The sequence below is a fragment of the Mastacembelus armatus genome, chromosome 24 (genome assembly GCF_900324485.2).
Source record: "Mastacembelus armatus chromosome 24, fMasArm1.2, whole genome shotgun sequence".
In the NCBI taxonomy this organism is placed as follows: Eukaryota; Metazoa; Chordata; class Actinopteri; order Synbranchiformes; family Mastacembelidae; genus Mastacembelus; species Mastacembelus armatus.
Window position 1 is genome coordinate 13023324 of NC_046656.1, and position 16510 is coordinate 13039833.

Genomic DNA, 16510 nt, shown 5'->3' on the forward strand with positions numbered 1-16510 from the left:
ATATTACTGAAAGTGATGACAATGCAAAATGTCAAACAATGGACTTAAAACTGCACGATACTTTCATTAGAACAATGATGGTGTATAGTGGTTACAGTGCTTTAATATGGAAATAGATGTCTTAACTTACAATTTGGGCTAATATTGTGACGCCAACTTTGATTTTAATGAATGCACAAAGCTTTCAGCACGCAGACTTATTGCTTATGGGCTGCTAAATGTATTGTCATCCATATATCCCATTGTTTTTCCTGTCTCTGAATATGAATAGAGCTCCAGCAACAGAATTGTCGCTGTAGTAAGCAGCCAATCGCTGAATGGACCGGTCGAACCATATATGGTGTTTCCGGAGAACAGGGGCGCGCTGTGGCTCGCAGGGAGCGCGCAAACGGACGTGTGGCTGTATGTGTGGCCCACTCAAGTCAAAACCACAGAAGAAAGTGAAACATGCGCTGAAAGGCTGGACCGTCATGCATTGTATCTGATAACAGCGTCATTAGCTGCGCGTTGACTGCCCACAGATACATTACTCCGAGATAAGAGGAAGGCTAACACCTGCACTTGACCTACCTTTTTAGCAAAACAATAGGCTTTTTAGGGTGTAGCAATTACAGTAACACTAATATGCAGATAGACCTGTGATTTTCTAAAAGTAGCTTGTACTTGATTGGTTTGGTGGATATAACACCACTGTTTCTGTTTACGCAAACAGACTAATTAGCCTAGTTGTGCACCAATTATGTTAACGTTATTCTTCCAAAAGCCTAAAAGGCTTGTGTGACTATATTTAGGTTTCAGATGACCTCACAGATCCAGTGAAATGAAAGGGATAAATGGTGAATAGGGCCTCTACCCGCTAAGAGGGGCTGCGCCTTTGGCTGTTTCCCGGCAGTCACAACCCCCCTCCAGGCTCATTTACTGGCACATCATTAGGTGGTCGGTTTCGCCTATTCAGTCCACGGCGGCTCAAGACCAGAAGGGTTCAAAGGTCGGACATAACTGCAGAGAGTCGTCGCTACAGCTCTAAGTCTTGTTTTCATCATAGCAACTTGAGCGTGAATGTGCACCGACTAGAGGAGTTTATTTTTAGACCCAATGACATCAGCGTCCAAACTTCATGAAAATGAGGCTTCAGCTTTAGCGTATTGTTATTATCACACTATTGACCCATATGCAGGGAAACGAGACGGACCTGAGTGCGGCATAGAACACACATACATAGATAGTAGTGAATAACACCAATGCTTACTGTGTAATGCAATTGTTTGTGTAGCTGACCCATAGTCTAGAATTGTTATTAAATAACATGTAAATGAATTACTACACATCGGGAATAACATACCTAAAATTATATCAGGCATACTTGGCAAAATACTTCCCCAGACTGCAAATATAACCATCTATTAATAAATTCTCTTTTATGTGGCTGCATTCAAGTTTTTATTTTTTAAGTGGGCTAAATGCTCATTTTTAACGAGTTCTTTATTTCTATTATTGCATTAGTCTATTCATGCCACCTAACAACTAAAAAACATTGCTGAGAACAAATAGTCTAGGTCAGCATGACTGGGAAACTGCTCCTCTTGCCAACTATAGTCAGACGAAACAGTCAAACAATCCACAAAGTAAACACTGTGTTTGGTGTCTTGTTTCATTCCACTGCTCCGCAGACACTGTGGAGAGCAGCGCAGTCTGAGAACATCTCTCACTCTGCCGGTTTTTTTCATACAACCACAGGTTTCGACCATGTAATAACGTGTTGTGCGTGACCACTCTTCAGGCGACGCCGCAGAAACGGTTTTGTTTTACTTTCTGTTGCTCCTCTCCCCTCCACAAATGATCTTTGCTGCTATGCAAATTAAGGACGTCACTGACGCGAAGGGGTGGAGTGTTACTATGGAAACTAGGAATTTTCAACAAAACATGAGCGCGGGAAACAAAACGTCTCCTTTAACCTATATCGACACACTTTGACACAGTGGCACTATTGCAAATACCTTACGTTTATTAACGGCATGTTAACGCTTATAGTAGATATTTTATTTTTGACAACAGCCCTGTCTGGGGGGGGGGGGGTTGTTTTGAGTGTTTGTTTGTTTTTTGGGGAGGGGGTGCTTAATAAAATTGGGTGCTCCTAAAGGAACCTAAAATTAAAAGAAAAACACATGAATTTAACACAGCATTTTAAATGTACATATATCTTTATGTGATGATAATCTTGATTGGGGTATTGATGGAAATGAACGCATGCTGTGTTGTAATGCAATAAAGCAACTTACAAAATTATGAATTTAAAGATAATTACATACAGAAACAAATAAAGTCAAAATATTGGCAGAAAGTCAGCCTTGCATTTTGGTTATGTAAGGCAGAACAGGAAAGGTATGAGGATTCCCTCTGCCATAGTTTTCGGGGAAGACCTTTATGAACATGTTTGGACACCTTGGAGATATGCAAAACTGCTGCTGTGGAAAAGTACAAATAATGAACACCTTAACCGCTTGCTCTGCAACTAAACACACCCTTGACTGGATTTTGCACTAAAGTACAAATGCCTGAGGGTGAAATTCACATGTACTCCCTTTGGCTCTCACATATATCAACAGTGTTTCTGGTGTATGTTCAGATAACACATAGGCCTATTGCACAAATTAGGCACATTGCTTTGCGTCCTTCAAACAAACAAGTTTATTTGCATCTCAGAAAGGCTAGAGACTGAAAGTATTTCAGTTAAAAAGCCTGCTCAATAAAATCCTGTTCTGGCAGGTAGCCAGCAAACAAAGTGGCAATTATATTACATTTACCCTTCACTTTACACTAATTTGGTTATCTAACTCCTACTTTTTTCTCTAATTATAATTATCATTCTTCTCACCCATAAGAGCATTGCTGCAGAGTATTGCTGCATAAAGGCTCCAGCCAGATCCCTGTGACCCTAAAATAGAAAGAAGCAGGTATAGATAATGGATGTCTTGTTAAAGTGTTTATGTATTTTTTATTTTAGTGTGTTTATCCCTCATTGATAGCTTAGTCAGGGATCTATAAAATGCATTATAATCCTAGAGGGAACAAACATGATGCTGCTGCAGTCCTATATTGTCATATTCATGATATAGCTTAAATAATAATTTTTAAATAGAGTGTTGGAAATATAGTAGCAGTCAGTGTATTACTGCGTTTGTTTGCCTACGCTTATTTCAGAACACACTAATCTTCATGTTCAAATTTATCTTTGATGCGCGTTGATGGTGTAGGATGTACTTTTGCTGACTATTATCTCAGTTCTTTAGTTTTCACAACAGCCTCGGTGTTTGTTGTCTTACATAACGTCATGTTGCTGTCGGCCAATCTCGGATGGTGTATTTCCCAGCAAGGCCCGCCTTTTTCACAGGATGCACCATATTAGGAAAATTACGTATTGGGGATCCCGTTTCTGGAATATTCCATTTCTTAAAGTTGAGCCTAAAAATGTTTGTAAATGCTACTTTTCGCATTTAAACAGCACAGATGAGCACTGCACATTCGACTTTTTTATGTATTTAAATTATATAAGCAATAGTTGACATTATTGCCGTGTTGTTAAGTCATTGTTTTGGTGTTTTTCTCCCCTCGGAGTGGAGTGAGAACCACTCCCCTTTACCGACGTCATTCCGCCGGCTCGCCTCAGAGTATAAAAGCTCCTGGGCTCCTGGAGTTAGCAGTCAAACTTTCAGTACCGGAGCTACGACTAGAGGAAACAGATCGGGATCAGCATATTAGAGTTTCTCACAAAAGGGATTACGCCTCACGTTTACATTCCCCCTCAGTACAGTTTGTTTGGATCTCCTTACTTGTGCTTTTTGAGAGCGATGATGTTCACCGGTTTCAACGCGGATTGTGATTCTTCCTCCCGCTGCAGCACTGCTTCCCCGTCCGGGGACAATCTGGGATACTACCCGTCACCAGCGGGCTCTTACTCCAGCATGGGATCTCCCCAGTCTCAGGTACGTACACTTACATTCTTATTAAACTTTTATTACAATAAATGACTCTATGTATATTTTTCGACATGGGAGGAAAAGCTTGTAAAGAAAAAAGTAAATTTAACATACACTGAATTATGCTCCTACAGCCTAAATATAACATTTGTACATAATAAATGTAGGCTTTCTGACAGTAATAGCCTCTGCCGAGTTGTGCTTGAAATAGTCTGTTAAGTGCGCTGCACACAGTCCAGGGCAATCTTCATTCATCCACCTGGAAACTCCAAAAAGAGATTGTAACGTCATAGTTGACATCATATGGATATTTTTAAACCAGCCAGCTTTTTATAGATGAACTACTTCATTCATAGACACCCTGCAATTCTGTACCCCCTGCTGAAGGGATATACCACATGTACTGATGATCCTTTTGCTTCATTCTCTCCAGGATTTCACTGACCTGACAGCATCAAGTGCCTCCTTCATCCCCACTGTCACGGCCATTTCAACAAGCCCAGATCTGCAGTGGATGGTCCAGCCTTTGATCTCCTCAGTGGCCCCTTCTCACAGACCTCACCCTTACAGCCCCAGCCCCACCTACTCCAGACCAGCCATGAGGTCTGCAGCATCCAAGGCTCACAACTCTACTAAAAGGGGCAAAGTCGAGCAGGTAATTATTATCTGACCATATACTTCAGGTTTTACACAAGTAGTAATTTCATTGTTACAGTGTATATGTGGAATCATGTAGCTTGAGTCTTAACTTTTTCTTCTGTTATGCACAGATAACACCTGAGGAGGAAGAGAAAAGAAGAATTCGCAGAGAGAGAAATAAGCAAGCAGCAGCAAAATGCCGCAACAGGAGGCGAGAGCTCACAGACACACTGCAAGCTGTAAGTATCCCACAGATTTACCCTTATTCATTAATATGTATTCTTCACCACAGCTGAAAGCTCTGTTGTTCAACAGCCAAGTTAATTGCCACTTCCTCTTTTTCTCTTCCTTGCAGGAAACTGATCAGCTGGAGGATGAGAAGTCCAGCCTGCAGAATGACATTGCCAATCTTCTGAAGGAGAAGGAAAGGCTTGAGTTTATTCTGGCTGCCCACCAACCCATCTGTAAAATCCCCTCAGATTTGGAGACAGAATTCCCCATGACGTCCATCTCCCCTGCACACTCCTGCCTCTCCACTGAGGTGCCCTCCCAGACGCGGACCACCATTCCAGAGGCATCCACTATCACTTCTAGCCAGCCAACCTTCACCTCAACCTCCAACTCGATCTTCTCCAGCAGCAGTTCCATCCTTTCCACTGCCACCGTTTCCAGCAGCACGGTCAAGATGACAGACCTGGAAGCCTCTGTCCTGGAGGAGTCACTGGATCTGCTGACAAAGACAGAGATGGAGACAGCCCGGTCAGTGCCAGAGGTCGACCTGTCCAGCTCCATCTACACAACTCAGGACTGGGAGCCTCTTCACACCTCAGCCAACAACAATGACTTTGAGCCCCTGTGCACACCTGTGGTGACCTGCACCCCTGCCGGCACATCCTACACATCTTCATTTATGTTTACCTTCCCAGAAGCAGAGACCTTCCCCACTTGTGGCATCGCCCACAGGAGAGGAAGCAGCAGCAATGAGCAGTCCTCTGATTCCCTCAGTTCACCAACTCTGCTGGCCCTTTAAAGACTCTTCCAAAAACAATACTTCCTATCAAGCACATTTTCTTCAAGTATGAGATAGATGTGCAGATCACAGGGCTACGGAATAGACTTGTACCACAAAGCAAACTAGTTATTATTTTATTTGCCTTTATCTATACTTGCCTATTACACCAATGTAGCAAGTTAAAAAGCATGTTTCAAGTAATACCACCTAGTTGTTTTATGAGTTCATATATAATTTTATGGTGCTATATAATTAAAAACCTGTTGTAGTATTGATGTTTGCCCAGAGCAATAGCTAGTTATTATTGATCCAGTTTCTTTTCTGGTTGATGGAATGTGAGAATAATTGTGAACTGTTTGTGAAACTTTAAAACTGATGTGCTTTGTCTTAACCATGGTCTGAGTGGTCTATCTTAGTATGAAGTTTTCTGTGAAAACATTAGTGCTTTTAATTTATTAAATTTTCACTTTATTTTTTTACAGAGAAAGTAAAGATGAATGTTGTTTGTATGAGATGTAAATAAACTATAGTGATATTTAAATTCAGTTTCCTGTGTGTGGTTAACTCTGTGACTCTCATCATGTGCCAATGCATAAAAACACATTTTTCACTTTAGATGTATAATTGTGAGTCGTATAAAACAGACCCAGTGATATTCAACAAACAATTATAATAATGTCTAAAATTAGTCTCTGTAAGGGATAGCGGTATTTTTCCTGCACCTCCACTGGCTCTATTTATTGTTCCGTCTGTTGCCAAGGTTAAGCGTACGTCAAGGCTCATACGTCAGTGCGTTCTTTCCATTTTTTTAAATTGCAAGCCTAGCGCGATGACGTCTTACTTCCGTGCCCAAATATAGAGTGCTACGAGGACTAGCTGCTGCTGTCTGCCCGCAGAAAAGTAGAAAGGTTGCTCGGTCGGTCATCTTTTTCCGCTTAAACCTTATCGTCGAAGTATTTGGGTTTTCTCCACAGAAAAATATACAACTGTTGGCATGTCATAGGCATGCCAATAGAGGAAAAACGTGGTGCATTGTTTCTGTAACCGAGGCGACGTCGTTCTCATAACCCAGGTCCTCGTTGCAAGACAATAACACGGTTACACAAGAGAAATCGCAAGAGGATACGAAAGCAGCAGTTTTTAATCACGATCTACGTAGGTTTAATTTATTCTGTTCTGTCTGAAGGTTCATCAAATTGTCACCTCCCACGGTCAGACACAGATGTGAGTTACAAAGTAGCGCAAGAGAGAGTACTGAAAAATATTTTACAAAGGCACAGACAGCAGTTAGGGTTTTAAACACATCAGCTGTGTTCTTCATGCAAATGACTTAGGGCACGCAGACAGCTGGGCATGAAGTGTAAAGTGGTTATCAGCAAACTGGCATTTTATTCAGCCTACTCCAACTTTTTTTTTCCCACCGCACAGTTTAGACGACCTTCTGGGAGCACAACTCAGCTGAGACTACATCTCATATGCCAGTTTCAAATCAAAATGGCCTGTTAAATGAACAGCTCACATTTGAATATGGGATGGTAGATGATGATAACACTATTTTTCTGTTTTTTGTTAATGATGTATAAATAGCACTGAAATTATCATCTGTCTGGCACATAGGTTTCTGTTCATGCTCAGCCAGATCAGAATGATACCTGCACCCGAAGGAGTCTTACCTGATTTTTCCCCAGAAACATACAACTAATGCAAAATGTGCAAAGGTGATACAGTTTCTAGGTGTGTATTTAATGACTGACAAAGCAAAGCATACAGAATATGAATAGGGGAATTTCCAAGTTTTTGTTTTGAACAAAAATATTGCTTTTCAACTGTCAATGTCTTAAATTTTAATTATATTTTTCATTAAATATTTTAATATTATTTGGATGCAACTCAAATCTTTGTGGTCCATGTACATGAAAAATATTTTTAAAGCTGTGTATACAGTCTGTCTCATTCACCTTTCCGTGACAGAAATTTATGATTCAGAATACTAATTTGTACACACAGGAAAGGTACATCCTTCATTAACATAATGGTAATTTAATTTCAAATGAAAACTAGGGGAGTGATCATTTTGACCTACTTTTTTGTTGAGTTTAGTCAAACTGATTTCCTAATATCACTTGAAGTGACTCATTAGTTTGATTATCGTAGTAGTAAAATCGTTTAAACATTTGGTAGCTTTAGCAAAAATTACAAGCCACACCTCATTTGTCATCATATGTTCCCAGCCTCTCCCTCATGATTGTAATGCTTTCAAAATTGTCAATATTTCACCACGCATTATCATCAGAAGGTATATTGCTTAATGACTTAACACAGGAAATGCGTGGTGTATCTGCACGAGGGACATTGTGGTTGGTAGACTACCATCGCACAAGGCCTGATTTTCACTGACGTTTGAGCTTTTCCAATGTGGACACACCCTTTTTTGCAACATGGCCAAGATATCAGCCATTGTTGTTCTGCTTTCTATCACGATACAGGCCTCCTCCCCTAAAGTATAACCTGAAAGACACCTAAAGATTAAAATATTTGATACAGTTTAAAAAATTTAAATTGCAGAAGTACAATGCTATGTATACATCATGGGTCTACTGGCAGTACATTTTTGAAAAGCCTGGATTGGATCTTTGTTTTTCCAAAGCCCCTTGAAGAGTTGAGAGCGCTGTGCTGTTGCATAACAGCTGAATTCTGAGTACCTATCTGTTTTCCTTATCACTTAAGCAGAGCCTCTTTTTCCTCAATAAAACCTCTATGCACCGACCATGCAGCGCCTAATAATTCTTTCTATTAATACCTCCCTGTCAGCCCCAGGGAGATGGGGTAGCAGCAGAAATAGCAGGTGCCTATTGCTTCTTTTAACATCAGCATCAACAGCAGTAAAATTAGACCACTATGACGCCAACCTGCGTCGGTGCTGCAACCCATGGGAGGAACCGTGCAGCATATGCCTGATAGAAAGCGAGAAGAAAAGTTAAGAGCAAAGCAAGGGGAGGAAGATGAGGAAAGGAGAACATGATCAGTGTATGAGGATAACAGGAAGGGAGACAGACAGAGTTCCCTGCCTGGGTGTAATTCTGATTACACTGGTGATGAAACAGCCTGGTTTGCCTTCATGCCACGATATCTGAGCTCAATGCTCTATTTGGCTCTGCTCCATATTAACAGAGACCTATCCCCTGATCCTTGTTGAGAGAGGATATGTAAGGTTTAAGAAACCATTAATGCTTCACTGTCTTCCCCCTCTGGCTCAACATCTGTTCAACTGACAAAGCGATAGTTGTTCAGTTGTGCATTTATACCAAGTTAGCCTTATGCAAATAAAAGACAAAGCACCCATAGGACGCAGTTTTACATCTGCTCCTGACATATCTTTGTCACTATCAAGAATGTCAGCAGAGTGACACATACAGATATTGTATGAAACCAAATTTCTATGACAGAGACTGCGTTTTCATATGTGGTAGGGTATGAGAAATCAGACTTTGGTTTGAACTAGGTCTGGTGTCTGTGCTCTTATCTGCATTAGATCTGCATTTAGTATTTTTATCTGTGATAAGAACAACTCAAAGAATGACAGCTATTAGATGAAGGGTGTGTAGACACTTGCGTCAGCATGCATGCTCATTTAAGGAAATGTTCTTTGAGAAGTAGGACTTTCGTAATGGCATCTATGCTGAACTGGCGCCCAGGTGTGATAAAAAGGTTAGTCAGTCAATAATAAGATTATTGAAGTGCCTCTTAAAATGGTATACAGAGACTGCAGCTCATCTGTTGAGACAATAAATCCAGAGTGAACGAAATATACTTACAAACAAAGGTTTAATGAACAGGTGTGACATTCACCTTTCAGTTAAAACATGGAAAAGGGTAGATAAATCCTTGTTATGTGAATAGAAAGTCAATTTCATTTCAAGCCTAAAATCTCTAGTTTGGAGGAGTGTGTGACGTGCTATTCTTAGAGGTTATTTGACGCACTGAGCTACAATACTGAAGGGATTTCTCTATCCAATAATTACTGTTCGCTAAGTGCCAGACTCCCCACTCAGCCGCGTGTCCTCGTCTTGTCTCGTCTCGTGGGATTGGTAACAAGGATGTTTCCCAGGAAACTGGACAGCTCTATAATATCTAATTGGGTAATCCCTGAGCTGTTGACAGAACGATTATAGCTTTTGGGATTTTCAAAATACCACATCCAACAGTGAGCATAATATGTCTGTTATATAATTTAGATTAACCAATAACATCCTGTATATATTACTATGCATTTTCTGATTAAAGCTGTAAAGACGATGAAGGGATGTATTGACACATGAGCCTGCAGCTGCTGGCGCTTTGCAAGATCCAAAGCCCACCCTCACTTGTGACCTCAGGAATAGATGTTCTGACAGCCCAATCACATACAAGAGTCTCACTGGGATTTCTCTAGTGGTCCAGGCTAGCCATCTCTGGTCTTACATTATGGTGAGATTCTCATGATATACAAATTTTGAGCATTAACCCTGGACGTGCTGCACTTTCCTTTCTTTACCCTCCATTTTACTGACGAAGATGTATTGTTTTCTGATCTCACCCTTATATATAAGACACCAGAGCAAGCTTTATGTGCTGATTAACACAATAAGATGTGGTGTAAAGGATTGTTTTATAATAAAGAATAGCTTTCATGTCCTATAATTCCAGGCTCAAATGACTACATGTATATAATCTCTATTTTTCAAATGGTGCCAGTTTCATTAAGGCTGGAATATCATCCAGGGGCCTCCAACTCAGACCTGCGCACACAGTTTGACCGCATTATATCCACTATAGCGTCGCTAGTGGGGACGTAATTCTCCCTCCAGGCCAGCGGCGGCGCTGGATTGTAGAGTTGGCCGGGTTGTGTGAGCTGGAACTCGGTGTTAAACTGGTGGGCTGGCACGGGCTGGTCGGATCGTTTGGTAGCCATGGCTCGAATTGCTGTGCTACTGCTGTTACCGGTTTTTATTGAATCGGTATCTTCCATTTCTTTCTTTTTACCGGTCAACTCAAGAAAGTGTTTACGGGAGGAGATCCACAAAGACGTGCTCGTCACGGGAGAGTATGAAATAAGCGAACAGGCGAACACCAAAACTAATCTGAAGGTGAGCACTCACCTGCGGCTAGCTAAGCTATAGCTAAGTTAATCTAAGGCCGAGACTGAGTCATAGTCCGTTAACTGCCACTAAGAAGCTACTGGTTAGACGTGAATTCCCAGCTAATATCAAATATAGCCTTAGATGTCAGTGGGCTGCGGCTGAAATTGGTAAAAATCGTTATATTGATGAGGTTAGCTAACCCAGGCCTTCCTGGTTGGGTAACGCTAGTCGGCTAATGAGGAGCTAACGAACATTACCGTTCAGAGTAGCTGCTTTAACGTAAATTACGTCTTGACATAAACGCAAATAAAGGTTGCTCTGACACAAATCAAGTCCTTTGCGTCGCCCATTGTGTTGTTTATTTGGCAGTAACTGTGTGAAACAATTCCCCGAGTGTCGGCTCAGCTCTGCTGCTGTTACACGTCAGTCTTAACGTTGGCACACTCCAGCTAGCCACGTTAGCACATTAGCCTCTTAACGCTACATGTCACCGGCAGCTTCTATTTAGTTCATGTTAGCATTATACAGATATTTATGTATAACATTTCCACCATATATTATACATGCTAGCCTATCCGCACACTCGTATTTAGACGCTATATTCCCATTAAAAGCATTTCCCTGTTCGAACATCTGTCAAAACCAACGCTAATAGTTTACTAGTATTTAAAATGGGCTAATTATCAGACTTTAATGGGACTGTAAGTAACAAATAGTTTTATGTTTTAATAGTTTAATCCATAACATTTTAGAAACTACCCAACACAGGCTGTTGCTGTTAATGCAATTTTTAAATTACTTGTTTAAACAACTAAGTTCAACCTTTCAACCTAGTATGGCTTAACCCTTGCATTATTAAGATTATTATGTTTCTACATTTTTGTAAGCCATGGTTGAGTTTTATTCAAGCACTTTTAAGTAGCTGTAGGGGGCTCAATTACATGCATTTTGACATATTGTGTGATATATTGGCTCCAGTGATTAATAAGCTATACTCATAAAACCAAAGGCACCCTGGGGGTTGAAAAAAAAGCTTAGTAAGGGTTAAGAAGGAGAAAGGCAGCAGGTCCTCCCAATTTAAAATGCTGGGATCAGAGACTGGTAGTTTCTTGATAAACTATTTAAAAGGATTCAATTACAAAAGTGTTAGTCATTAATATATGTATTATTATATTCCTTAATCTTTTAGATCACAGATTCCTCTAGCCACACTCTATACTCCAAGGAAGATGCATCAAAAGGAAAGTTTGCATTCACCACAGAGGACTATGACATGTTTGAGGTGTGCTTTGAAAGCAAGTCACCCTTGGGTAAGTGTGTGTACTTCCAGAACCAGTTAGCTGCCTAGTCTAATACAAAAGCCACTCATTATTTTTCTTTTAGCAAGAGACATATGCTATACCTGTTACAGTCACATACACACACAGGATTAGTTTGAACAAAGAACAAATGTTAGTGGCAGTTTTTTTTTGACATTTGCACTGTCATTTTTTAAGGAAATTTAAAAATACATTTCATTCTCATTAAGTTTTGATGTTAAATGGACAAAGAAAAATAATAAATGGTGAATAATAGTGAAATGTTTTGTTTAGCATATAAATGAAGGATTTGCTTTTCTGTAGATAGCCTAGTTTTATGTAGCATAATGACTAGAATATATATTTTTCTATTTATGTTAGTTGACTATGGAGCTAAAAATGCCTTCTCTTCTTAATCAGGAACTGGAAGAGTACCTGACCAGTTGGTCAATCTGGACATGAAGCATGGTGTGGAGGCCAAAAACTATGAGGAGGTAAATGTCGGTGTCTTGACTTTCTGTAGGATGAAGCAGATGGTGAAATACTAAGTCGGTCTCTAGCTTAGAGACTGTATCCATAGATGTCAGAGGCTGGGCTTGCAACAGGAGTTTGAATACATATATTTACTATCAGTTGCCAGTATGCATGAGTCTGGAATTGTTAGAGGGCATCCAGATGTCCTTAATAAGGATTAAACTTTTATCAAAAGATCTTAAAAACAAAATGAATGTAGATTAGAGATTGAAAAGTCTTTGCCCTGTAGCCATTGCGTAAATTGCAAAGCAATCCATGACTTCAACAGGTCAATAAGTTAAGGCCTGTGGGCTGAGAATTACTTCCCCTTTCCGCACGTGAATATGACGTCCTTGTGCTGAGTGCATTTGTAGCGGGATGTTCATGGAGAGCTTCACCTGCCTCAACTGGCATGTGCTGAAACAGCATGTTTTCATCTATGCAATAGGTGCACTACTTATTTTCTGTGGAAGACGCTGCCCTGCTTGCTTTTCCAACTATCCCTGCCCTACCCACTGCTGATTAGCTGGATCCGGTGTGTTCAGTCTGTCAGATGTTGGAAGATACCAATTGCCTCACAAACTCCATCCTTTTCTGAGATGGTATCTTCCAGCGTCTCATTGACTGAAAACATCAGATCCAGGTAATCAGCAGTGGGTGGGGCAGGGATAGTTGGAAAACAAGCAGGGCAACAGCTCTTGAGGAACGTGGGTTTTCCCCTGTCCTACATAGATGGGTGTGTTTATTGAACAAATTTGCACACTGTTCAGTGGATGGTGTGATTATATGTTGGGAAGAGACGCTCTGTTGCACAATGTCTGAGAATGTGTACTTGGCTGATTCAAGCTGTAGTATCCAGGTTTTTTTTTTTTTTATTCTCATTGTTTTTGATGCCAATTGTATCCTGTAAATATTCTGATTTTACAAGGCAAGTTCCTAATGGGCAAAATATCCCTCCCTGGTGCTGCTGCACAAATTTATGGCTATAGTTTATTGGTTTGGGCCAGACCAAAGAGAGAGACAGTGATTCTATTGTTGTCTAGTTTTTGTCCATTTCAGATTTGCTGACTCAGCATGGCACAAAGCAAATTCACTTTTGTGTGTGATAGCAGTTTATGCTAAAAGAGCACACACACAAACTGTTTCCATGAGCATTACTAATTGAGACTATTAGATGTCCATTATAAATAAGATAATGGAATAAGAATGCCACATAAATTGAAGAGGAGAAAATGTCAACACCAGTGTTAGAAAAAAATGAGCATAATCAGAAGAAAAGAACCAGATCTCATAAATATCTATACTTTAGCTCTGAAGTTTGTACGCTTCACACATTTACATTACCCAAGTCTGTGGGCTGGTCCAATTTGTATTGTCACCACAAACCAACCATTCCAAAGTGTGTTAAAAGATAAGCAGCTGTTTGATTCACATAAGATTTGAAATGGCCTTGGTCTCGCCAACCTAAAATCAACAGTTTGTTTAAACACAGGTGGTGTGTACGCAGCCTAAGAGTGACACCCAATGGACAAAGTATATAATGACACTGCTCATATAGTAGTAGTACTAGAGCATACCCTGATGTTGACTTTTCAGGCATCACTTTTCAGTGGTTTTAGTAGACTCTGTTTCATCCCACCAGATTGCCAAGGTGGAGAAGCTGAAGCCTCTTGAGGTCGAGCTGAGGCGACTGGAGGACCTGTCCGAGTCCATCGTCAATGACTTTGCCTACATGAAGAAGAGAGAGGAGGAGATGCGGGACACCAATGGTAAGCCTGCAACTAGATTAGCTCCTATGCTGCATAAAAATAGAAGTAAACACAGGGAATGGACAATTAATTGGGCCAGAATGGCTAAATTTGCCACTCAGTGTATGAATTTATGGATTTCTTAGGATGCCTTAGAAGAGTAACATTTTGTTTTTGTTTTTTATTACTTTGCTATATGCATACACTGTAAATTATTGGTCATTGATCAATAACATGACTTCTTTTTTTTTTCACCACTTTTCAGAGTCCACCAATACACGTGTGCTGTACTTCAGCATATTCTCCATGTGCTGTCTGATTGGGCTGGCTACATGGCAGGTCTTCTACTTGCGGCGCTTCTTCAAGGCAAAGAAGCTGATTGAGTAGATGGCGCCCATAGCGCCTTACCTCAGGGGAAGGTGCCTGCCGGTCAGCCAACACATCCCAACATCCACCCTCCTTGGACTATCTTCAGCAAACAACAGCAAGTGGGGTTGAGGGGCTCAAATTGTAGTTTTCACGGCAGTGATAAAAAGAGTACCTGGTTGTCTTCTGAAAAAAACAAAAAAGATTCACCTACTTATTTAGTGATTTAAAACATGAAAAACACTGTAGGGAGAAATGCACCAAGACATTGGAGGTGGAGGTTCCAGCATTAGTGAGATATGTCCATCTCCATGATTCCTCACATTTCTGTCTGCACTGTTTTGAATGTTGCAGCTCACTGAATAAGAGCTTCATTCAGTTGAACAGTGATAATTGTTTTGAGCTCAGTTTTGAATGGATGTGCCACGAGCAAACGTCTTTTGTTCTTCTGTTGATGTACACATTCTTTACCATGCCAAGCAAACTAGATCCTTTGTGTCCTTTTATCAAGTGAAGGCTATTTGGAAAACTAGGTTGTTACGTTGACAACCACTGAACTTCTGTGTTATGTCACTAAATTTGCATACATGTTTGGTAGCTAAAATTGACAGTGTCTTTAGTTTTTCATATTGTAAATGTTACTTAGTTGCTTCTACAGATTTATTTTTTGCGGGGATGGGTTGGTGAGTTGTCAGAGTAATATTCTCTCTAATTATATATTAGGTCATCTCTGTTAGCTCTTCCACATTTTGTTTTTGGAGCATCTGAATATTGTCAACAGAAGCCCAAAACCAAAAATATTGTTATTGGGAAGGAATTTGCAGCATCTCGTGCATATGGAAATTTACCACCTAATTTCATAGTTTACACTGGTACAAGTTTGTTGTCGCAGTGATAGAGGTTTTGATGGAAAATGTAGATTATCCAAACTGTTTCTAAAATAATTTTAATTGTATGCCTCTTTGCTATACACACTGGTAATTTTTGGTTTAATTTCCAAACTATCACTTCCCAATTACAGTACTTACAGGTCCATCCAGTGTTTTCTGTAGACATAACTGAGGCTTGGGTCACATGAGAATATGGTGAGTTGCAAATAATCTGATTGATTTAGACAGGGAGTCATTGATCCTGGGTGCATTTTTAACAATGGACAAATGCGCATTGTGCGCAATCAGCAATTTTTATGTTGACAAATTTTGTAAATTTGTGTTGGGCTTTTATTCAATAAAATATTGGATGGATTTACATTAATTATGGTGTAGTCTGTTTTTCCTTATTTGTGAGGAAACATGGGCTGTTACATCTATATGGTGAATGCCTAACTTTGGAGAAAATGGAACTATTACATTATTACATTACTGCAGCTGGTGATGTGGAAATTCAGAATATTTCCACATTTGAAAAATGTTTACATGAATCAAAACATAGATTGCGCTGGTCACAGTTGTACCCAGTGAAAATGACATTTTCAAACTACAAATGTACTTTAATGGCATTAAGTATGATTTCTTTTTCTGGGGGGGGTGATCACATGACTACATGTTTACATTCTAGGGGAAATATCACAGGTAAGGATATTAATGTGATTTGGAAGCTATGAGACTGTCTCTTACTATATTCATAATACAGACAGTACAATAGAGTGAACTGTTGCCAGGGATTTACAATATAAGATAGTCAAAACTACATGATTTGATTGTCTTGTGCAGTGTAATCATAAGATATGGTATATTTCATTATAATAACGAAGTTCGGCTTGGAATTCAACCATTTTTCCTTGTGAATACAATATATTAAGAGCAAAATATTTGAATAAAAAATATGTTGTTAAACT

At 39.9% G+C, this 16510-nt stretch overlaps 2 protein-coding genes across 2 annotated transcripts; both read left to right on the top strand.

Moving 5' to 3' along the window:
• The first annotated feature begins 3713 nt into the window (after positions 1-3713).
• Positions 3714-6173, top strand: LOC113137505 (proto-oncogene c-Fos-like). Its single transcript, XM_026319221.1, has 4 exons — positions 3714-3983; positions 4411-4632; positions 4748-4855; positions 4972-6173. Exons 1-4 carry the CDS (start codon positions 3849-3851, stop codon positions 5644-5646), a joined length of 1140 nt encoding a protein of 379 aa, XP_026175006.1. The 5' UTR covers positions 3714-3848; the 3' UTR covers positions 5647-6173.
• Positions 6174-10515: 4342 nt separating this feature from the next.
• Positions 10516-15524, top strand: tmed10 (transmembrane p24 trafficking protein 10). Its single transcript, XM_026319194.2, has 5 exons — positions 10516-10754; positions 11938-12058; positions 12467-12540; positions 14202-14328; positions 14573-15524. Exons 1-5 carry the CDS (start codon positions 10578-10580, stop codon positions 14692-14694), a joined length of 621 nt encoding a protein of 206 aa, XP_026174979.1. The 5' UTR covers positions 10516-10577; the 3' UTR covers positions 14695-15524.
• The last annotated feature ends 986 nt before the right edge of the window (positions 15525-16510 follow it).